Source organism: Lissotriton helveticus, chromosome 2_1 (genome assembly GCF_964261635.1).
Source record: "Lissotriton helveticus chromosome 2_1, aLisHel1.1, whole genome shotgun sequence".
Lineage (NCBI taxonomy): Eukaryota > Metazoa > Chordata > Amphibia > Caudata > Salamandridae > Lissotriton > Lissotriton helveticus.
The window spans coordinates 432,958,626-432,983,803 of record NC_136059.1 but is presented as its reverse complement, the minus strand read 5'-3'; the positions used below and the strand labels follow the sequence as shown (position 1 = coordinate 432,983,803).

The 25,178-nt window shown below is 44.0% G+C and overlaps 1 protein-coding gene across 1 annotated transcript in view; it reads right to left on the bottom strand.

Moving 5' to 3' along the window:
* ITGA1 (integrin subunit alpha 1) overlaps positions 1–25,178 on the bottom strand; it is a 1,037,437-nt gene that overhangs the window by 209,626 nt on the left and 802,633 nt on the right. The window contains exons 23-25 of the mRNA XM_078675060.1: positions 20,981–21,070; positions 14,330–14,429; positions 10,046–10,159 (exon numbers count right to left, since the gene is read on the bottom strand). Of these exons, the coding sequence (XP_078531186.1) occupies positions 10,046–10,159; positions 14,330–14,429; positions 20,981–21,070 (304 nt within the window). The remainder of the gene's footprint in view (positions 1–10,045; positions 10,160–14,329; positions 14,430–20,980; positions 21,071–25,178) is intronic.

The following is a 25,178-nucleotide window of genomic DNA, read 5'->3' as shown; positions in this document are numbered from 1 at the left end:
TAGGAAGGTAGTATATAATTGTATAAAGTGCAAGGACAACGGGAATCCTATAAAAGCCCTACAAAAGAACCTAGTTTGATTTTGTCTATTTTTGATGCTTAATGCTGCCGCCTAGAAGGGGTTTACTAAGGGTCAGGCCCTGCTAGCCCTGATTAGAAAGGCTGGTGCTCTAGTACTGCAAACCGACCACAACAGCTTAAATAGAAAGCTATATTATGTAAATGCTGCTCTTGGATGAAGCTTCCTCTGTATGACGAAATACTGTCATATCTTTTGAGTGGGTTTATAGATTCCTCCACTTTCATACAAGATGTATGCTAACACTTGACAAACCTACAGGGGAATGTAAGAGCTGAAATACATACTATTACAGTGAAGAAATGAACAGTCTGTCTCTCTCTACTAAATCCGCAGAATAACTTCCTGTTTCATGTGAGCTTCTTGGTTGGGGTTGTGTGTGCGTGTTGAGAGATGCAGCCCTTAAAGATGTGGAGCAATAGTTATGAAGAAGTCATTCAGTGCAGCGTAGCAAGTCACCTTGCTGTGCTCTGTGACAGGGAAAGGGCAGGAATGCCCTGTATTTAACACAATACGGTGCATCCCTGCCTTTTCCAAGCGCTGGTTCACAATGTGCTTCCTAGCACCAACGCAGGCATTCATATCATAGTGCAAGGGGGCCTGCATTGCAAGCAGGATTGCTTTTGTGCAGGAATGGACACCTTCCTGCACAAAAACAATTCCCTGAGGCATTTTCCTCTTTCTATGTGTGCTACATAACATAACGTGTATTTGTGAAGTGCACGTTCACCCCTGGGCATCTTGGTGCTGAATAACGGATGCTTAATGTTACCCAGCTCAATTATACTCCTTTTATTGATTTCAGGAGGCTGAAAAGCTGAGTGAACCCACCAGGATTTAAAGCTCTGACCATGAGGTCAAACACAGGACCCTACAGTGGGACCTTAGTCAAGTAAGCCACCAAACCCAGCTCCTACAGAATACAGCAAACATAGAAAGAGGATAAAATGAGGAGATGCAGCAATTTGCTTGCTGAACTGCATTGCACATTGTGAGAAATAAAAGTAAATAGGCCACATTTTTTTAAAGTTATTTCTTTATTTGGAAGGAACACTTTGAACATAAATCCAAGAAACGAGGACATAAGTGGTAAAATACAAGGGACTTTGGGGCATATTACCAAGGGCCTTATCGCCGCTTTAGCGGGAATTTTCCCCGCTAAAGCGGCGATAATTTTATCGCCCTATTACCTAGCTGTTGCTAACACCAGTTAGCGACAGCTAGTAAGAGATGGCGATCATCTTGGGGCCCACTTTGCATCTCAGCGATATTTATCGCTAATGACATGCAAAGTGGGCGTGCCAAGATGTTAGCGACTGTAAACAGTTGCTAACATCGCTATCTCCTATTACCTACAAAGGCGTACTTTTGGAAATATTCGCGGTAAGCGCGAATATCTCCAAAAGCTAACGCCTGCCCAGAGCAGTTCTTTGCCATGTTATCCAATGGTAGGTGGATAACATGGCTAAGAGCATTAGCTCTGTAATGCATGAATATCGCTGACTTTTCAGCGATATTCATGCATTACGGCTGATTTTTATCGCTTTTGAGATAAACCTTGATAATAGCAAGGTTTATCTGCGATAAAAATCAGCGAGCTCGGCGATAAAATTATTCCCGCTAACCCTGCTTAGCGATAAATATCGCTATTGCTAGATAATATGCCCCATTGTACCTGTATTACCGAAATGCATCAGCATAAGGCTGTCATTACAAACTTGAACATGGAAATTAGCTGTATGATTGTGTTTTAAAAAGAATGGCAGAGGATCAACTACCAAGAATCTCATGATTAATAATGGTGCAATGCCTGATCATTCCCTTTCTTCTCCTGTTAGATTGATCATTTAGCATTTGCTGTATTGTATAACTGGTGCTATTGGGTGGGTCGTATTTGTAAGACTTGATTGGGTCTTCCCCCTAGATTACCTCAGCGTGTGAAAAAATATCTGATTATTGTAGCTAGTTTTGAAGCAAAATGCACATGATGGATACATGAAACATGGTATGACGTATGTGGGAAATGTTCTTAAGTAGTAGATGAGAGCATGTTCCTTACCTTTTGATCAATTTGTAAAGTGTGTAGACCAGGAGTCTCCAACCTTTTCTGTAGTATGAGCTACTTAAGTTCATGAAAATAATTCAGAGCTAATATTATTATTGGTGTTGTACTAGTGACCACACTAGACACTATCATACATGATTAATTTAGTTCCAAGCAACATGGGAGATTACCAGCAGTGATCTTGTCAATCCATCAGGCACAACTGTCAGCAGTAATGTAAAAAGGCTTACCAGTGTGGAATGCTTCTACATGGATAATACACAGCAGCCATAGCTGAAATGTCCCTGGCACCAGAGTAATATTATTTGTAGCAATTTTCCACAACGCTGTTAGGTATAGTACTCAAATATCAGCTTTAACTAATTATTGACTTGGACCATTTTTCCCCACACATCAGCTTATGAGTTCTGAAAATACATACAATTTGCTCTTGAATGCACTTTTCTTTTTTGATATATATAGATAGTTACACTTGGCATCTTTTGACGTGTTTCTCCTGAGTATTTGCTTACTGCCCTCCCAGGTTTTAACTGGCGTAGTGTTTCTGCGCACTTTTCTCACTGCTGATCAGTGGTAAAGTGCAAGTGCTCTTTGTGTAAATTGTGTTATGGATTGGTGTTTTCATGATTGGGTATTTGATTTACTTATTAATCCCTAGTAATGTGCACTGAGTGTGCTAGGGCCTGTAAATCAACTGCTACTAGTGGCTCTGCAGCACTGATTGTGCCACCCACATGAGTAGCCCTAAAAAGAGAACTCAAATCTGCCATTGCAGAGTCGGTGCAGTTTGTAACTGCCATGTCGACTTGGCAAGTGGACCCATTTGCCAGGCCCTAAACCTTCCCTTTTCTACATGTCAGTCACCCCTCAGGTAGACCCGAGGTACCTCTGTGGGCAGGGTGCAGTGTATGTTAAAGGCCCTGGTGGGTGTGGCATGTCCTGATAGTGAATTACAGCCCATTTTGTTTTTCACTATTGCAAGGCTACCTGGAATGGGAAGTTTGTTTATAATATCTTATAAACATAACTGGCCCTGGGAAATAGGTGGGAAAATAAAGTTTTGTATGCCTGAACTCAGAATCTAAAGATGCATCTTTTAGTGAAGGTGATTTTTACATTCTGTGTTTGAAAATACCACTTTTAGAAAGTATATATTTTCTTGCTCAGTCATCCTGTGTGCCTCTGCTGAGGAGTGGCTCCAGATAGTCTAGGAAGGGTCAGGAAAAGGCTGAATAGTCCTGGGCAGCAATGGGGGAAGGGGGAGGAGATTTCCTTGCACCTCAAAGGGCCTGGTCTGCCTCTGACAATGCCGTCTCCTCCTCCTGCCAGGAAATCACACCAGAGCAGGCAGAACTGGTTCTGGCTGGGCACAGACTCTCTGCCTAAGAGATCAAAGGATTTTGGGATATTACTATGGGGGCCCAGACCCCTGAACTTTAGAACTCTTTTGGATCATGAAGACTGCCAAGAAGAAGAGCTGGAGAAGCTGTGAGGAGGGACTACCACTTTGCTGTTTCTTCTTTTTCTGTATTAACCTGCAGTAGCTGCTTCTGTCTTGGGCAGTGAAAGGATTGGACTGAACTTTCTGCAATCTACTTTTGTGAGTTTCTCCAAGGGCTTGAGGTAGGTCCCCTGTTCAAGAAGTCTCAGGAACAGCAAAGACTTCAAGCTCTTCTGCCCTCAGCACTGGGGACTGTGTGTTTTGTGCTGCAACAGAAGAAAAGCAACTTGACTATATCTACGCCGCCGCTGCCAAGTCTGTGCCCTGAAGGCACCACAGAGGGACCCACCGCCACGCCACACTGCGACCCTGGTCTCACCGACGACGCCTGCGGAATGCCGCCACCGAGCCGCTTCTCACACCGCAACCTTTGGGCACCGCACTCCGCACCGCTCTGCTTCACGACGACGCCCTGGTATCCCCAACGCCGCTGCTCCATGCCAAAATTGACACAGCTGCTTGCACCATGGTTTGAGGGCACCGCTCGTAAAGTTACACAACGCATCACCCTCATCCTGCACTGCAGCTTTGGCCTACAGATTCCGGCGCCATCGAATCCAGTTCGTCAGCCCATGACAACGTTTCAGCAACGACGACGCCTTCGACTGCACCATGACCTGCCAGCAAAAACAAGCACCGCCTTGATCTCGCACTGCGACCCTGGTCTCATCGAAGATGACATCTGATGCCGCCATGAGCCGCTGCTCACACTGCAACCTGTGGGCACTGAAGCCGCACCCCTGCACTTCGCACCGCAACACACAACGCCTGCCGACACCAGCAAGCCTGACTCCATCACAGAGGAGATCGACCTGCAACGCATGTGACTTCGAGGGCACCGACTACTCCTGCACCGACCTCCGGAATCGATGCCTGCAGACGCCGTGTTTTCGGAAGCTCAACGAGAGGCCATTGACGCCCTGCATTTCTAAAAGGTACTGTTTGCGGTTCTACCAGACACCGTAGCTGGCCGGCGACGCCACGGTCAGCCAGAACTGTTTGGATTTGTTTGCTCACAATGCCGTAATAGCCTCGGACAGAGCTATCGACATCAAGGAACTATTTTAAAGCATATTTCGATAAGTGAAGATTTTGAAGTACTGTATTGTGAATTCTTATCGTTTTTGGTCCTTCTTAAGTATATACAAATATTGGATATTTTTCTAAACTGGTGTGGTGTCCTTTTGTAGTGCTTACACTGTATTACTGTGGGTTATGTGCAAATGCTTTACACACTGCCTCTAAGATAAGCCTGACTGCTCATGCTAAGCTAAGGATCACTATTTGGACAAAGCCGCAAACCCTTGCCAACTAGAGAGCCCAGTTTCTAACATAGATCAATTCACCTAAGCCAAAATCTTCTAACTATGTAGGTTGAGCTTCACACAGGAGAGCTACTTATATGAAGCTGGAGAGCTACCAGGAGCTAACAAGCTGCCAATTACAGAAGCTGCTGTAGACAATGCCTTCATGCATTGCACCTGCATTCATTAATATCTTGCATGGTTTAAAATATGAGTACCTCTTGTTGCTGTAAGACTCTGCCTCTATAGGTAGCTGTAACCTGCAGCCTGCTCCACCATGTTGCTGGAGACATCAAAGAATTTGACTGTCTTACCCTCATCTTGTTTCTGTTATACATTAATGGACTGAACGTTTGTCTGTAACTTTCAGGGAAGGATGTGCCCAATATCAAATCTACCACTGTCCCGGCTCTGCTTAATGCAGACAATGCAATCAATCAATCAATCAATCATGGCACTTGTATAGCGCACTACTCACCCGGAGGGTCTCAAGGCGCTTGGGGGAGGGGGTCCGCTACTGCTCGAACAGCCAGGTCTTGAGTTGTCTCCTGAAGGCGAGGTGGTCCTGGGTCAGCCGAAGGTGGATGGGGAGGGAGTTCCATGTCTTGGCCGCCAGGTAGGAGAAGGATCTGCCTCCGGCGGTGGCTCTTCGGATGCGTGGTACGGCGGCGAGGGCGTGGCTGGTAGACTGTAGCTGGCGGGTGGGCGTGTAGAAGGTCAGGCGGTCGTTGAGGTACTTGGGGCCCAGGTCGTGGAGAGATTTGTGTGCGTGGGTGAGGAGCCTGAACGTGATCCTCTTGTTGACGGGGAGCCAGTGCAGGTCCCTCAGGTGGCCGGAGATGTGGCTGCGTCGGGGGATGTCCAGGATGAGTCGGGCGGAGGCGTTCTGGATGCGTTGGAGTCTTTTCTGTAGCTTAGCTGTGGTTCCGGCGTAGAGGGTGTTTCCGTAGTCCAGTCGGCTGGTGACAAGGGCCTGGGTGACCGTCTTCCTGGTTTCGGTCGGGATCCATCGGAAGATCTTGCGAAGCATGCGAAGGGTGTGAAAGCATGATGTGGAGAAGGCATTGACTTGTCTGGTCATCGAGAGGGAGGAGTCCAGGATGAAGCCCAGGTTGCGTGCGTGGTCTGTTGGCCTGGGAGCGGGGCCCAGGGCTGGGGGCCACCAGGAGTCGTCCCAGGCAGAGGGCGATGGTCCCAGGATGAGGACTTCCATCTTGTCTGAGTTCAGTTTCAGGCGGCTGTTCTTCATCCACTTGGCGACGTCTTTCATCCCTTCGTGTAGGCTGGTTCTGGCGGTGTCGGGGTCTCTGGTGAGGGAGAGGATCAACTGGGTGTCGGCGGCGTAGGAGATGCTGTTGAGGTTGTGTTGGCGTGCGATGGCAGCAAGAGGTCTCATGTAGACGTTGAAGAGGGTGGGGCTGAGTGATGACAACTCAGTTTACTTTCACGTACCCCCATTGGTTTGAGGATTTAGTAGAAAATTGTCTGCACTCCATGGATAACCTAGACCTTGAAACTACTATGTCCAAAACCAGAGACATGGTGTGTGTTCTTACAGCAAGCAAAACCAGTCCTATCTGCATTAAGGGAAAGCGTAGTAAGCAGGTTGGCAACTTCACAAATTTAGAGATAATTTGGATTCACAATGCTCTTGGTTGCCCTGTACATCCAACAGTGACCCCTCATTTCTTCCTGTTTGATAAATAGGATATTTCACATGTGGTTGATCAGATTAAGGTTCCCCCGTTCTTGCTTTGGGTCTCAGTCTGGGCTAATAAGTCTACTGCTCTTAATCTGTAGATTATCCTAGATTAATTGAGTTGTGAAAAGGATAATATGATTTCTTGGCCCAGATACGTTGAGACCACTGCTAAAGCGATAAGCAGGCAGAACCGGTTTGTCAACAAAAGCAGACATGTTCTATGAGGTATCAGGGGAGAAGGAGGGAATGGGGAAACCTTTAGTGTGGATCTGCTCTTTTATTAAAACTTCACCAAACCTTGAATTTTATTTGACATTGGTGAAGAACCCATGGGAAAGGTTACTTTTAAAAACATTTCAGCTGGGGACTATTACATCACACCCTTGTTATCCCCTGGACCAATAGGACTCCTCCTCTGTTTTAACTTGTCCTTGTGATGAGATTTCCACAAAAACCTTTGATCACTTTAGGGCATATTTACAAGAGAATGGCGGAGCACGGTGTTAATCCAAAATTGCTAACACTGCAGTCTGCCATTCTGAAAATTCAGGGATGCACTGTATTGACAACAATACGGTGCACCCCTGTGTTTTTCCCTTGCGCTGGTGATAAATTCAGCTGCCTAGCGCCAACACAGACACCCTTGCGCCAAAATGCACATTGCAGGGAAAGATTGTTTATGTGCAGGAAGGTGTTTCTTCCTGCACATAAACAATCACTAAAGGTCAGTTGTAACTAACCTTGGACGGAGTAGTCGGAGCGGCACTCCGTGGAGTTCCATGGAGTTAAAAAAAAAACTCAGTGGAACTCCGCTCCACCCTCCCAAAATAAAAAAAGAGGAAAAAAAAACACTTACCTGCTCTGGCGTCTCCAGGCTGCCCTCCTCCTTGCCGTGGTCTCACAGCCTCGCCGGTCACAAACCCTGATGTTATACATCTTGCGTGGACTGCGCGTGTGCAATCCACACAAGATAACAACGTGGGGGTTTACGATCGGCGAGGAAGAGAGACCACAGTGAGGAGGTGGGAAGCTCGGAGATGCCAGAGCAGGTAAGTGTTTTTTCTTCTTCTATTTTTTATTGGGCGTGGGCAGAGGCTAGCTCCGCTCTGCCATGTAGTCAGAGTTTTGCCAGAACTCTGTGTTCCCAGCAGAGCGTGGAGTTGGCAAAACTCTGCAAATTCCGCTGGCGGAGCGGAGTTCACCACCCGGGCCTGAATGTAACTTCTATGTGTGCTGCAGATTGCAGCATATATAGAAGTTGCAACTCGTCATTTGTTAATGATTTTTCATGTGCAAGAAGAGACACTTCCTACTTATAAACAATCACTAATGGTGATGTTCTGTTTCTATGTGTGCTGCAGAATGAAGCACACATAGAAACAGCAAAAGATTTTCCCAGGTCTTATTATTGGTGTTGCACCATATTTACGCAACCTTTGTAAATAGGGGAAATCATCAAAAATGCAACGGGAGTTGTGGCAGAATGTCCACCACAACATCTATTGCCCGCCACTTTCACACTACCTGCTGCAAGAAAAGGGAGCTTTATTCACAAGGCAATTTAAGCCTCCCACCATAGATCATAATTTCAGTTTCGACCACAGCATTATGATGCAGACAGTCGAAAGTGAAACCTGCCGGTCATTCCGGCTGAATTCTGATCGGCTCAAGAAACACATGGCCAGTCGGAGGCCTGCCCATAATCCCTATGGACAGCATTTCTTCCTTAGGGATTAGGATGTCGGTTTCAGACAGGCTTTCCTAACTTTACTACTACTAAATACCTTTTGTGAATACCGAAAGTCATAAAGCTAGGATTTTTCTCAGTTTAGTAGTAGTAAAGTAAGGAATCCTAACTTTACTACTACTACTAAATTCCTTTTGTGAATACCAAAAGTCGTAAAGTTAGGATTTTGTCTCAGATTACTTTTGTGAATCGGGCCCAAGGTATGTAGATGTGGGGTTAGGCATAGTAAAACTATACTTCCCTATAAGCTTTTACCTTGCAATATTTTGTTCCTCGATAAGCTTGCCTCAATAATCCTGCACCACAATATTGTTGGTATCGATATTCAGTAGTACAATCCTTTGAATGGCTATCATGAGTCTCCATCCCTCCAACCTTAATGAAGAAGTCCGTATTTTTCTTTCTCCACAAATATTGCGACAAAGAAATGTTTGACAGGAAAGTTGAGAATCTATGAATCATAGCTTTCATCCGATGAGTTGCATAGTTTATTTTTACTTTGACATGATTCACAGAAGTGCCCACATGCACACATGTAAATGTATACAAATTTGGCAATTCAATGCTTACACTTAACCCTAGATTGGTGGACCTTTGCTGCAAATCCACTTAATTTTTTTAATTGATACAAATTGTATCTTGTTCATAAACACCTTACACAATATTTAAAATCTTTCAGGACCCAAATTACACACTTGCTCTAGACGTTGGGGGTTCTAGCATAAGGTTTGTGAATTTGGTGTGCACATAATTAGGAAGGCTTATAACTTGATGGCGATTCACTGTCTTCCACGTTACTACAGCCAAACTATAAAACTGGTAATGTGGAAAATCCACCATGCTGCATTACCACTGTATTATTTTTGATTTTCTAGTGTAAATGTCCACAGATCTTGATTCTGTGAATTAGGATATCAGAATTTGGAAGTTCATTTTAGGTGAGAAAAGATAATTCTGTCTCCCATAATAAGCAGTTTTAAACATGAATAGCACACTTTTAAATCTCTGGCACTCCTTATCCTAATTAATGTGATCACATACATTCCTGAAGCACTGCCACACTGTATGAGAATTCAGCAGTATTTCTCAGTGATCGAAATTCAAGTCTTAACCAAAAAGCGGTCGACAAACAGTGAGCAACCCAAATAAACCCTTGAGGGCTTGGGTGATTAAATGGAGGGGTAAAATTGCCTTCAAGGGATATGTTCAAATTCATTTTGTTTTGGGATAGATGTTCTTTTAGGTTTTGCTGTGCCATTTATTAGTTTATCAATATTTTTGTACCTGCATTTCCTGTCCTGCTCTTTTGAATTACTGCTGATTTAAGAATTTGTTGATAAAATCTATTTTTTATATACACCCTTGTGCTCTGTTGTTTATATGTTGTGTATGTGTTAAGATTTGTTAAATGTGATTTGACAATTTATTTCTTGTTTTAATTACACATAAGGATAATTGATTTTTCCTTCCGAATAAGGTATCATTAATGAATGGTTTCTAAATTTGAACATATCCCTTGAAGGCAATTTTAACCAAAAAGCAGCAAAATTATATGTGATTCAAATATCTGTTAATTCATAGAACATGTTTGCAAGAAACAAAATGAAGTGGAACAGTGTAAAGGTTATGTAGTAACAACAGTACTTACAGCAGATGAGGAGACATTGGTCAGGTACAGGATAAAGCTCCCACTTGGAGTTTCATATGGGAATGAAATCATCAGACTCAGAGCTGGCATGTGAAACTTTACATCTTTCTCGATCTGGAAGAAACAGAAGATTTCATTACTAGCTCTGCCACATGTGTTGTTGTAATTTAAGTTTTTGAACAGCATTAAATCAATACATGTATTTATTGTTAAAGTATACATTGCAATTCATAAAGTATACATTTACATAGAAACAGACACAACTTAGGCCGTTTAAACGTAAAGGTTCTTGATAATGGGAACTTTACTACGTGTATCTCTAAAAATATTCAGAGTTGCAGTCAATGAACCACAAATTATTCCATGCAAACCCATGACAATACATGACGGCTGGATTCCAATGTGTATTATGATCCTAGTTGCCAAAGTATTTTGGCAAACACTTAACCACAGAGACTCAGTATGTATTTACAGAGTTGGTGATTGATAGGTTGGTGGATGCAGAACACCTGTATAAAATTGGCAGAAGTATTGTCTCATCTACTTGTTTAGAGACTATACATGGGTTTAGTGTATATATGGATAGACTTTAAATAGAGCCCCAGGATTATTTAACATATGTGGTAAGGAATAGACAATATTTCGCTTTTACTAAATGCTGGGCACCTTCATGTACAGTGAAAATAGTTTGCTACCTCATCAAAAAACAATCAAGTGTAGGAAACTTTGGGTCTCATTTATGAGGCCCCTTGCGCCAATGAAACATCACTTTTTGTGATGTTCCGTCGCGCAGAATTCTGTGTGATATTTATCAGGCATTACTAAACCACTTTCTTTGGATCAATGCTGCCTGATAAATATCAGTCCCTTTAACGCAGTGTTCTGTGTTAAAGGGTCCTGCAATGGGTGTTGCTGGGGGCGGTCCCAGCAACATCCATGGCCTTTTGACACTGCCCCATATTTACGAGAAATCGTGAATCTGCGGCAGTGCCAAAAGCTTACGCCTCCCCAGGGGAGGCGTATGGGAGGAGCAACGGGGAGAAATATCTTATTTCTCCTTATTTTTCTTTTTTCTATGTGTGCTGCATTCTGCAGCACACATAGAAAGAGGAAAAGCCTCTTGTGATTATTTGTGTACAGAAAGGTTTCCCTTCCTGTACAAAAATAACCATTGTGCAAAGGTGCCTGTGTAGGCGCAGGCAGCCCATTGTGCGCCGGCGCAGGGGAAAAGAACAGGAATGGGCCATATGATATAGATACGGCGCATTCCTTCCCTTTTCTTTTGCCCTAAGGAAGCACAGCAGGAAGGCCTTCCCTACGCAAAACCTCATAAATTAGGCCCTTTGTTTTTGCAGGACTTGTAACTCCCGGGGTGATGTGAAAGAGTTGACACGTCCTTAGAACAAATACCCATATTTGTGGAACTAACTCAAATCTCTTAAAATATGATTCTATGTAATAGAATTGAGGGTATTAAGAAATATAGGGGCATATTATCAAGGACGTGTGATACATTATTGCCGCTTTTATCGGCAGGAAACTGCTGATAAAACGGCGATAATGGGCTTGATAATATGCTCTATAGAATTCCTATTGAAGCCCATGTTAGATGTGCAGACATAAAAGCGGCTATAATGTATCGCCCGTCCTTGATAATATGCCCCACAGTTTGGAAAAACCTTAACGCCACCGTAGAAATTTTGGAAATTTGATAAACGTCCTAGCAGCCAAATATTTAGTTGCTGTAAAATCATGTAGGTTTGATCCGGCAAGAATAAGCTTCCTTAACATTTTTTATTTTTGTAAAGATTAAGAAAATTGTCATTTTGTAAACTTTAAAAAAATCTTTGGAATTTCCCCATACACATAGTATAGAATCAATGACTACTCGAGTTGGCTTGTCCCTATCTATTGAGTTTTGAAGAGCATAGTTTATTTGAATTTGAGAGTTGGGATATCTGATGCTGTTAGAGGGCTGGTAGAACACAGGCAGACTATGCATAGTCATCAGGTTTATTTATCGACATAAAAGAAAACCATACATTTGGTTTGGAAGTAATAAGAGAGCTGGAACTTGTGTGGAAATTTGAAAGTTTAGAATTTTGGTGCAGCGTATAGAGAAGAAAGGCATATGTTGTTTTTTCAGCACTTTGCAGCTGCATTGTTTTGAGAAGGATTATTGCACGAGGAAAACATTCTTTAGCTGTCTACAGTTGTGGAAACCATCTTAGTTCAGCATATAAAATATAATTGGAGCCTCCAATAGAAATAAAAACACCTTAGAATTACCATAAATTGCTAAGCACCCAGTAGAAATTAAAGGGATAGTTCAGAAAGAGTATACCCTCTAGTAGGGGCACCTGTAATAAAGCACAAGAGCATTGCCTAAAAGGGTCCTTGAAGGTCCAAGTTAAGTATCAATTAATGCAACTGATGCAATCCCCAGTGTAGAGACTAAGGGGCATATTATCAAGAAACGGCGGTAAAATTATCGCAGCTTTAGCCGCAGGAACTGCCTCTAAAGCTGCGATAATGGGCTTGATAATATGCCCTTGTGCATTCCCATAGAAGCCCATGTTCTGGTGTGAACATGGGCTTCTATGGGAATTCTCAAGGGCATATTATCAAGCCCATTATCGCCTCTTTAGCGGCATTTTCCTGCCGCTAAAACGGCGATAATTTTATCGCCCTTCTTGATAATATGCCCCTAAGAGAGAAGTGTGGGGAAAGCATAAATTACAACAAGAACCAGGGATTTCAGAACCAAGTGAAACACACATTGGGGCATATCATCAACAACTAGCGATATTTATCGCTTAAGAAGCTTAGTAACATTTTTTTTATCGCCAAGCATCGCCGGATTTTATTGCAGAGATAACGTGTTATTAGCAAAGTTTATCTCCAATGCGATAAAATAACCGGCGATATCGGCGAAATGCGTGAATATCTCTGGAAAACCAGCGATATTCACGCATCATCGCCAATAGGGTCTCAGCCAGAATATCCACCTCCCATTGGATATAATGGCTAAGAACTGGTCTGAGCAGGCGTTAGTTTTTAAGGATAATCGCGCTTAGCGCAATTTTTTTTATCGCTACGCCTGCCTTGCTAATAGGCGATAGCGATGTTAGTGACTGCTTTCAGTCGCTAACTGGTTGGGTATGCCCATTTTGCATGTCATTAGCGATAAATATCGCTGACATGCAAAGCGGGCCCCAAACCGCTCGCTATCACCTAAAAGCTGTCGCTAACTAATGTTAGCGACAGCTTGCTAATAGGGCCATGAAATTATCGCTGCTTTGCGACCGCAAAGGGCCGCAAAAGCGGCGATAATTTAATTTCGCCTGCCTTGATAATATGCCCCATTGTTCTCTATCAAAGTGGGTTACTCCCACACTGTCTGGAGAGATAATGTAATGGAACTTATCAGACTCCAGTGCAAATCATACAAATGCATCTCGGGCAAGGCCCAGTGAAGATTCAAATAACACACCTGGGGAGTGGTGAAACAATGAAGTTCCTGTCAGAAGAAATGGGAGATTTAATTGTTTCGGGTAGGTCAATGAGCATTTAAGGAAATCATTAGTAACTTGTGATTTAGTTAGAAAAGGATCGTAGAAAAATCTGCAGGAAGAGATCCTTTCTCTGACTGAGACTGTATAGAAGCGTAAGAGTGGGCCAAAAGAGAGCATTAGTGGCCTTTGGTTCACAGTGATGTGGCCCGGTGGAGCAAAGCTAAGTTGAGTCAGAGAAAGTGCCATAACAATGACACTCAACCTTGTAGTGTCAACCACACGTGTTCCTTGATTAACTTTATCAACAGCCACTGAGAGTGATAAGTATGGAGGAGATTCGGCTGCGATATTCAGAGCTTCTGTGTTGCTGACATTTGTGAATTTGGGGGAATGCTAAGTCTATTAGTGACAAAATGTTAACTAAGTCTTTCAATGAAAGCATTTTGGATAGTTAAAGAAGGGAAGGAAATAAACAAAATAGTAACGAGCATTATTATCATAAACATTAATATTGCCAGTATTATTATTACCATGATAATGAAACATTAATTGCACAATAATTACACATTTATTATAAACAATCCTCAGATTTTTAACATGATTGATATTGAAATAGTTTGAAGAAAACTAAAAACGACCAACATTCTTCACCTTTAACTGATAGATTTGCCAGTAATCATGATTAATTTGCTAAAAAAGAGTAACATACAGTAATGTACTGGACTTTTCTATAACATATTAAGATGAATGTCTACTAATGATTTCTCACCAAATAGCTGATGTTTACTTCAGAGCCAATGTTTTCAGTTGCATTCACTACATTTGGTATGGTTTCATTTGCAGCAATGGTAACATGAAATTCTTTGGAACTTTAAACACATATTCAGGGGAACAAAACGAGAAAGGAAGAAAACTCAATATCAAAATAAGCAGTGCATGAAAGATAAACTTTGTGACACTTTCAAATTGTAGTCAATTCATTTTCTTAACTTAAAATACAAACTCACTCCAATTTAAGTAATTAGAAAAATACTGAAAACGAAAAATCCACAAGTAGGACACAAACACAGGCAGAGTGAAGAGGGACACACTAGTGGTGTTCCATTCAGATGTAAATGGCATTTCAAGTGTGAATGTTGATGCCAATGCAGACCATCTTGTAAATAAACGTTTATTTTCCTAATAGCTAAATATGGATGCGCTTCCTATAATTTAGGATCTCTTTCATTCTGAACTTGGGTTTTTGGCTTGATGAAAAGCTCTTAATAAATTATCAAATTATGAAGGTAGCCTACACTTACTCTAATTGCACCTGTCCATGCCCAATGTACAGTAATAAAGGCATTGATTCTCTCTGCGTTGGACTATGGCAACATCAATGACAAAATAGAAATCCAGGGAGATGCCCTCAAATAGCTTGCCTCATACGGAAGAACCCAGAGAATCCGTCTCCCACCATTCACCTCAGAACCCAAGAAGATAATCTGTGGCGTCCCATAAGGGTTGTCCCTCAGCCCAGCCTCTTTAACAAGTACATGACCCCCTTGGCCACGGACTCAAAAACATCTCCTATGCCCACTGCACCCAACTCATCCTCTCCCTGTCAGTAGACCCCTTTGCCACAAGAGTCAACTTCCACAGATGTATGATGAACATCGCCGACTGGATGAAGGACAACTATCTCAAGCTCAATACAGCCAAGACGGAAGTCCTCATCTTTGAGAACAAAACCTCACCATGGAATGACACTTGGTAGCTAGCTGAAATTAGCCCTTATCCTGCCCCAAGAGACCATGCCCGCAATTGCGGCATCATCTTGGACAGTAAGTTAGCTATGCAGAAACAGGTAAACACAGTCTCATCCGCCTGCTTCCACACCCTACGCATGTTCTGTAATATATTCAGGCGGCTCCCAATCAACACCAGAAGAACCATCACTCAGGCCCTTGTCAACAGCATGCTGGTCTATGGGAACACCCTCTATGTAAGAATCGCTGCAAGCCTCTTGAAGAGACTAAAGACAATACAAACCTCAGTGGCAAGTCTCATCCTCAACCTCCCCAGACGGACTCACATAACTCGGTAACTCAAGAAGCTACACTGGCTCCCGATCCAGAAGAGAGGACAGTTCAAGATGCTGACCCATGCATACAAAGCCCTGCACAATGTAGAACCAGCATACATTAACAAACAAATGACCTTTCACCAAAGAACCAGACAACAGAGATCCACCTCTCTCTTCCTCGCAGACATCCCACAGACTGCCAACAGTGGAGGATGCTCCTTCTCTCACTGGCAACCAAAGCCTGTAATAACCTCCCCTGCACCTTACGAATGGCGCAATGCTATGGACATTCAGGAAAGGACTCAAGACCTGGCTGTTCGAATTACCCGAGCATCATGAAGCAGCTAGCTACTCCAGCACCTTGAGACCCTCACGGGTGATTTGCTGTGCTTTATAAATTCAGATTGATCGATTGATCCTTTATCTAGGGGCCTCCAAGGCCTTACTCAGGCTTCTGCAGATAGTCAAGTATGCAGCCAGTAGACTATTATTCTATCTCTCTAACAGTTCCTGTACCTGCTTCCTTTGGATAAGTGGATCCAGTTTAAACCATTGTGCTATATGCATAAGGCTATGAGAAACTCAGGTCTATAGTATTTTAGATCACTGGTGACAAACTACAGTGCAACCAATTATCTCCGGTCAAGGAATAGCAATCTCTCTTTAGTGCACAGCATTAGGAGAACACAACAAGGCGACCAGTCTTTCTCCTATCTGGGTTTCTAATTGTGGAACACACTCTGCTTCTCTAAGAACATGTCAATCATTCATGTTTTTCAGAAACTTCTAAAGACTTGGCTCTTCTAAACCTACTGCCTTTTTATTGCTCTGCTGCTTTACCAACACATGACTAGTACTGGGAAACTCTATTGGGTAGCTATGAACCCTATTAAACTATATAATAATATTCATAATAATTTCCCATCCTGCACAGATTACCAGCTGGTTGTGGATTACTGATGCATGGTTATCTTCCAGAACCATAAATGCTTTAGTGAACAGATAAACTCCTTTCTTCTGGTACGCAGAATTTCTGAAGTGCATTGGTTATGAGGTAGTCCAATAAAAAGAACTAGCAAAGGCAATGAATCCCACTTGCATAATTAGTCCTAACTAAAACATTTAGGAAAAAACTGTTGCTATGAGAAAGCAAAACAAAATCAATTGCATTCCTAATATAATATATACATTAGAGAGATAATGCAATGTGTGATGTTTCCAGGTACAGAGTGTAAAATACTCCATAGGAGGAGGATGATACCCTAAACAGCCAATAGAATGAAGTGGGAGAGAAATATACTTGTCTGGGCGGAGCCATAGCCCACTTTCTGTATCTTTTAAAGAATTTACAACAATAGGTACAGCAAACAGCTGTGTTGTCTAGCCAGATCTCTAAAGGAAGACACAGTAGTTGACATGGACATCATATGGGCTGCTTGTATAGCATTTAAACACTAGGCCAAGGTGCATTCCCTTTTCATCGTTTCCGTTTGGTGGTGAATTTTGCAATCCCAAAAAATACTTCCCTGAGAATTATATCAAGTACTTTACCTTATCATTTACTACTGATAGTGTAGAGAGACACATTGATTACTCTCCTAAAACAGAGAGGGAGTCACAGGCATTGCTTGATAGTTTAAAGGAATATATCCACCAAAAAATGAACATAAGACTCCGTTCACATTCATCTAATTTCCATGATACACCAAATGTTCATGTTTTTAATATTCAGAGGAGTAGATGCATGGTTGGTGAAACATGATCACCTGAGAGTTTGAAAACAAATTAAAGAACTGGCTGCATGTGAAGTTTACCTATCGACTAAATCTTGCACCAAGAAGTTGATGCCAATGGGTGAAATGCAGTGATCATTAGGTAACACCACCATTACTGATAATGAACACCACTGCTGTCTCACCCACCATTGCATGTTGTGTTCATGTCAATGTTCATGCAACTGCCTCGGATTTCTGAATACAGGGTAAGATCTTTGGAGTGGAAGTGCACTGGGTACCCTTCACTCAAATAGATGGATAAAATGTTACTGCAGGAGCATCACAGAACCCCTAATTGTCAATCACAGTGGAACGTCTGCTTTGCCTAACGGCTGCTGCAAGGTAGCTGAACTTTCTCAGAGATAGAAGTTGGAAAAGACAACTTCTATCACTTGTCTAAATGAAAACCCTAAAACTAACCTAGTGTGATCCAACCAGGCTTATTCTTCAAGTGGCAAAAAAAGGATTTTTTTTGGCTAATGAACTCAAAACCTTCACAAAGTTCAAGATTGATTATGGTAAGGATAATGACAATATCAGATATCTCGAGATCTTCCATAACGGAGAACACCGCATGCTCATTTTCACAGTTTGTCCAAAATCCCCACAGAAGTCATCAATGTAATACCAAATGTCACACTAATCTTACAACTGCTTGACAACTACACATAAGATGGATACTCACAGAAAGCACTCAAAGTGTACAATTGTCAAGAAATAGGTGCAATAGTGGCTTTGTAATATGCAGTAAAAACAATTGCTTATGCTTACTTTATGAACTGTATCCAAGTAGAATGAACTGTTAATACTGATTGTAACACACTGGAGAAAATACATGCTAGTGAACTTATATGATGGAGTAAACACACTAGGCTGCTCCGGTTGATAGGCAGTAGAGCACCTGCCTCTGCCTTGATGAAAAAAGCCCGCTCCTGCTGGAGGCAGTATGTTCATGCTGGTTGTGGGCCTTGCCTTTATACCCCACATTTCGGCTTGTGGGTGTTGCTTGAGGCCAGGGATCTGGTGGTGTGGGTCGAGACCCAGGCATGGAGAGAGGTAGGTGTGAGGTGTGTGCGGGGGGGGCTGTTCCTGGATGAGAACTTTGAGGCGTTCCATGATCTGGATGAGTTGTACAGGATCCTGCATGGTCAGTTTTTCATATTCAACATACTAGTGCATATTATCCACAAAGGCTGGATGGGGGCACACCAGTGGAGCCATCCCCCTCTTCAGTATTGATGGGGATAGTGACTCAAGATATGGGCAGGAGGGGTGTGATGACATTGTATAGCCTTCTGTGTGAGCAGTCACACAACCTGATATCCAAACACAAGGCAAAGTAGGAAGCTGACTTTGCAACAGGGTTTACGACCATGCAGTGGAGTACCGTAGTGGACCAGGTTTGGGGCGGTGTCCTGGAATGTGCACCTCCGCTTCAGACAATTTAGTTGTGTGCATGAAACATACATCACCCCACACCGAATATACTGCATGTTCAGGAGACGCTTACAGGCTCTCCAAGGTGTGGGAAGGCGGATGTGGAGTTCTTCCACATGGAGTGGGATTGCTCCTAGCAGTAGCCAGTGTGGGCTCAGGTTATGTCTATCTCTTCTGAGATAGTGGGCCACCGGGTCCCGTGTACACCTGAGCTCTGCCTACTGGGGCTCAAGGTTCGTTCCAAAGCCAACTGTTTGAAATGGAGATTTGTGGACCCGGCGCTTATACAATTGAAGAAGCAAATTGCCATGGCCTGGAGGTTGTCAACTCACCCCTGGGTTGCCATGTGGATTATTGTTTTTTTTTAATTAAATTGACCAGGGTGGGGGCAGACACGTTAATGTTGCTTAGGCTGTGGGGTGGCCGTGAGCCAATTAGCCTAATGTGGGATGTGTATGTCACCAGACCATCTTAAATTGGAAGATAAACTCTATTTGCTTTAGTTCAAAGCATTCTGTTGCCGATCAGTGTGGAACGAGTGCAGTTATGCTGCCTGCACTGGGGGATGAGAGCGTACTGGTGTTTACATGAGACTAGTTTATTTGCATTATACCACTGCATGATTGCACAATTGTGTTACTGTTTAAAATGTCATATAAATATTTCAAACAAAAAATATTCAGCGGACAAGAGTTAAAAGACAAGCAAAGCTGCTAGACAACTGTTGAGTAGAGATCAGTTAAAATTGCAGCTCTTTATATGGCCACTGAAAACACTGAGGATGCCGGAGGTGCACTGAAAAGAATAGTGTCTTGTACCTTGGTGTTGGAGAGTGCATCGTACCCTAACTGTAAATTTAGCACTATGTTATACTACTAGAAGGCTAAGGAAAGGCTTCGCCAAATACCAGCTTTTTCTGAACACTAAACTATCTAAGGTGCAGTGTATAATAAGATTGAACTGTCGGCCCAATCCAATCCGTTCTGTGCGCTCTGTCCTTCCCGTTTATAGTCGGTAGCCCACATTCTTTTCGAATGTCCGGACTACCGCGCTCCGAGGAGCAGGTGGCTTAAACCTCTATGCAGGCTTCTAGGCACCCGTCAACATTTAGTGGCGATGCGCATTTTAATGTCTGACACTTCTACTGTGATGGTATGTGCTGTGTCAAAGTTTTTAAAATGGTCTTGGTTGATTCGTGCAAGAAGGCTTTCTTTATCAATTTAATCCAGTCTTAAATCGTATTTTATTCTTCCATGGTTTTTAACATTCTGGGTGTAATTACAATGTGTCGCTTTTTATATTGCATTTTGTATCTCTTGTACACGCTTTTATGGTATTTTTATATCGAAATAAAGCCTATCAATCAATCATATCTACAGTTATCTAGTTCTAATTGACAACTGACCTTTGTGTTCAGGTGACAATCTATGAAAGTAAAATGTGGTTGTTCTGAAGGAATGATCTGTCTGACTTTACATAAACATCTCATTGCCTAGATGTTTGCCCAATAATTCCTAGGGTTTTGGTTTGTGACTGGTATCTGCTGACCTAGTGGCCCATTCTGTAATCCCTCTCTCCTCCTGAACACTCTTTTGAGATACCTGCACCAGGACTTGCTTAAACAAGTAGCAGCCATGCATTTGATATATAATTTATTCCTTTAATATGCATGGATTTTGCCATGTATCTGTTTTCCCAAAACACAAGAGTTTGCTTTTGTACTTAAGAAATAATTTGGAAACTGCAATTTCTGTAGCATTTTTGACGTTGCTCATGATCCTGCTCAATTAAATGTAACTGAATTCTGAAAGTAAACAGTAAATGAAAATAATAGTCAAAACATAAAGTCAAAGAAAACACCTTTTTGAGCAAGTTCCAAAACACATTCGCAAAGATTTGTAAAACACGAGTGTGCAACAAATTATCATTGTAAATGTAATAGAAATGACATGGAGCAGCACCTACTGAAGAAGATTTAATTATCTGCCATAAACAAAGTTCAACAGAAACAGACCTAATATATCTTGACAGCATGAATAAGCACAAACATGCCACACTAAAGATGGATTTGTTATATACAGCAGGTATATTAACACACATAATGTGTGGTGTTTCTCTCAATAAAACTAAAAAGGCTAAGTACCTTGAAAATGCTAATTTTGTTTCATACTTCACCGGAATGGTGATGTTCTGTATATTGTCAAATTGCGTTTCTTGCGGTTCTTCACTGTCGCTAAATAAAAGAGAGAAACATTATTAATTTAAAGTAACTACATCCTCTTATTAAACCTATCAAAAGTTTCTAAAATACTTCCATTAGATAGTATTTAATTCTGGTTTATATATTTTAGAACATGAAGTTTTGACCAGCTCCAGCTTGACAACCTTTCATCAATAGATGGAAAGCTTTAATATTTAGATACTATTAAATAAATAATGCCCAAAGGGGGCATGGCCAACATGACTCTGTGGTCAGACACTTGGTGCCGTGTCTCAGTTCCCCGTTGGGCCCAGCTTTTCACATCCTGTGTCCATCCAGCATTTTGGACCTCCCAGAGTAGCCCCGGCTAGCCATGTGTGCGGGGGGCCCCTATAACAAACCCCGCCAATGCTGCAGTGACGACTTGAGACTACGCAGTGGGAAAGCAATGCAGCTGGGGACCCAGATATCCCCTGAGGGGCCACACGCTCGTGGTCACATGCAGCCTGCAGCTACTTCTTCTGGGACTTCCGCCCCAGGCTGCCACCCTGGGAGAACTGCTGTGACGGCTGCTGGGGCTGTGGAAGCTGGCTGGAGGCTGGAGGCCTGCGGGGAGGACAGCCTCTGTGGTGTCTGCGGGCTCCGACGCTGCCTGAATCCCCCGGCAGATGGATTCTTGGGGTGACCGGGATGGGCTGTTGGCCACAGTGACAGAGGTGAGGCAACAATGGCAGCTGAGGGGAAAATGAGCTACTAACACACTGCAAGGGCCTTCCCTATTGCTACGCTGGGCAGAGGGGTGCGGCCTCCCTGCCAACGATGGTGCCCTAACGTGGGGCTGCTGAGACCATGATGAACAGTGGGTGCCCCCTAGGAGCTGAAGGGGGCTCCTGAAGAGCTCACCTATGTGCTGTGGGGAGCTCGTGCCCCCACCCCCGTGGAAGCGGAGACCTGAGATGTTCACTGGAGGGTGGAGGGTTGGGAGGTGAGCAGGACTGCTTTGTGGCCTGTGCTGGGGCGTGCTGGCTCAGAGCTATCTGCACTGTCTGGAAAGCTCATCTGTGGCAGTGGTAGACACGGGGTGTCCCCGGTGAGTACCTCTGCAAGATTGGCCCCCCTTTGGAGTGATGTGGCCGTGCTGAACAGGTGTGCTGGTGCTGCAGCGGATACAGGAGGCACACACGCTGTCGGGCTGCAGGACCCCACCACAATGTAACCTTAACAGACATCCTTTGGCGCATCTTGCCCTCGCTCAGGAGATAGGGGCACCCTGAAAATCAAGTTTTAGTGCGGCCTACCTTGGACTGTTCGATCCCCCCGCTCCTGGGCACACAAGGTTTCAGACAATGAAACATTTTCAGCACTGGACTCAGGCCAATAACGTATATGATGTCTGGCACCTGGGACACCTCGGGGAAACGGAGTACTCTTACTATGCACAGGGCACCAGTTTCGCACAAGGCTGGATTACAACTTTTACAACACCGACTGTTGGCCCCTCATATGTGGCTCTGCCAATTTAGGCATGACTCTGTCTGACCATAATCCACTGCTGGTCACGTTCCAATTAGGGAGGGCGAGGGCTATTATGCCGACTTGGCGTCTTCACACATAAGCATTACAAGACATGGTGTATAGAGACACCATTGCTACACACCTCAGCCAGTACTTCGCCATTATGCGGGCGAAGTGGGCTAAAGAGGGCTCGAATGGGATGCCTTACAGGTAGTCATGCTGGGATACTGTATCAGTATGACATGGGGGGTTTGGGCAACACACACATGCACTGTGCTGGACAGAGAGACGTGCATGCGAATGTCTAACAAAGAGGCAGTGGCGGTGCCTGCCACCCACCCCCCACTTATGACCTTTTGTTGTTGGTACTAGGAGGAGGTAAGAAGATTGTGTGCCCTTGATTATAAGACCTCCTCAGCCCACCACAAGGCACACAGCAGTTAGCCATGGCAAACACTGGCGAGGTTACCGCGCTTGGAGATCCTCAGAACTCTGCCGCCATACAGGACAGAGCGAGCCACAGTGGTACTTCCCTGTTTGACCCCGATAGAGCTGATGGAGCTAGAACAACCCCTCTATTTACAGGAAATTAATTTGGCTATTAGTCATGGGGTATCAAAGTGGGACTGGACAGACACACCATGTCTCTGTACATGGACGATGTCCTGGTATATTTAAGGGATCATGCACTTACTCTGCCGGCCCTCTATGACCTGCTTGATATTTTAGATGATATGACGGGCCTGAGGGTAAACGTTGGCAAGTCCTGTACTTTCCCACTACGCTGGGACAAGCCTGAACGTTGCATGGTGCCGGTAGAGGGGTGACTCCCCTGGAGCTTTGAAACATCTCTCTATATTTTTGGACGTGACTGCCCTTTGGACCATTGATGGGGTTTCAATAGTGAATATGCTTATTTCAGGGTTTTATACTTTTTTGCTACCTCAACAGTGATTCACTGCTCTGCAAATTTTAGAATCCAAGCTCATATGTGGACTGGCTCGACAGCGAGTGTTTGCTTCCAATGATTCAGCATCCTATGCTCGAGGGTAGCTGATCTGGAGCTGTGTTTTGCTGTAGCCCAATTGCAATGACCCATGCGATGGATGGTTGGGGAAGGAAAACTCATTCGGGTGGACTTAAGGGATGTAAATAACAAGACTGGCTGCTCTCACAGGGGGACCAGCTAAGGGAAAAGGCAGATTACCATGTGTGGCCAAACTAGTCTGGGTTTGTTACATGCAACCTAGCCGCACACTGGTCCCTTATGCACCACAGCTGCCTCTCTGGAGGGTACCTGTCCTCAAAAGCTTTGCTTGAGGCTCACAAGCCTTCCCCCTTGTGGGAGGCAGGGGTTACCTAACTGGGAGACCTGTATGAGGAGTATGTTCCACTCTACTTTCAGGGTCTGAGGGAACTCTACGGACTGGGGCCTGGCCCCTTTCTTGCACATAATGTAATTATGGCCTAGATCAAGGATATATGGTCACAGGGACAGGCCAAGCTGCCACTACATTTGAGGCTGCATTGCTTCTTAAAGCATGGCTTGGGCTATTGGGCGGTGTCGGTGTTATACGCGGCACTGCGCACTGTCCACACAGATCTCCGGACTCAAGACAAACCCAAGTGAAATGAGTGATTGGGGACGGACTTGACAATCAAGCAGTGAACCATAGCCTTGGAATGGGTGTAACTCCTCTCCTGTAATGCCCGTCTGAAATTTACACAATTCAACTACCTGCATCAGATCTACCTTACACACACCTCAGTCCTCAAAACAGACACATCGCCCGACGGCACGGTGCATCCAAACCTAGGTCCTCACATCTCTCATCGATGGCAGCCTTGACGACGACGTCCGACTCCGCATCACAGCTCCCCAGAACCAATGCATTGCCTTATGCGCATCGCGTCCCAGATGACGGACTTTCCATCGCAAGCCCCATCAATGGAATTCTCGACGACGATGCAACAGGACCATGTACCACTGCGCACAGGTCACACTGATCTCCAGACTCGAGACAAACCCAAGTGGAATGAGTGATTTGGGACAGACTTGACAATCAAGCAGTGCACCATGGCCTTGGAATAGGTGAAACTCATCTCCCGTAATGTTCCCTGGAGTGTCGCCAGTCTGTCCGTACTGTGGACACACGGATGCTACATTTATGCACATGGCATGGGAATGTCCACCGTTGTTCTGTGTGTGGACCCAGGTGATGGAACAGGTGTCGATGGTGATTAATGTAAAAATACCACGAAACCCACTCCTGTTTCTTTTGGGAATGACAAAGCCTACCAAGCACAATAAACACTATCTAAAGCTGGTGGACCTGGCATTAGCCCTCTTTAAACGCTTAATTGCTATGGCTTGGAAGGCCCTGCCCATGCTTAAATGCTGGCTCTACTTGACTCACAAGTGGGCTCAGGCAGAGTCAGGCGCCATGCCGCATGATTGCCGGCTGTGGGGGTGGGAGAGGTGATCAAGCGGCCACGCTTTGGGACACTTATGTCCTCAAATTATTTGGCAAACGATATGGGGCGGCAGGTGACAGGCTCATGTGTTCTGCTACCTGGAGTTGGTTAGGGGGGTATGGGTTCCGTCGGCCTCATCGTGCGTGCTGAT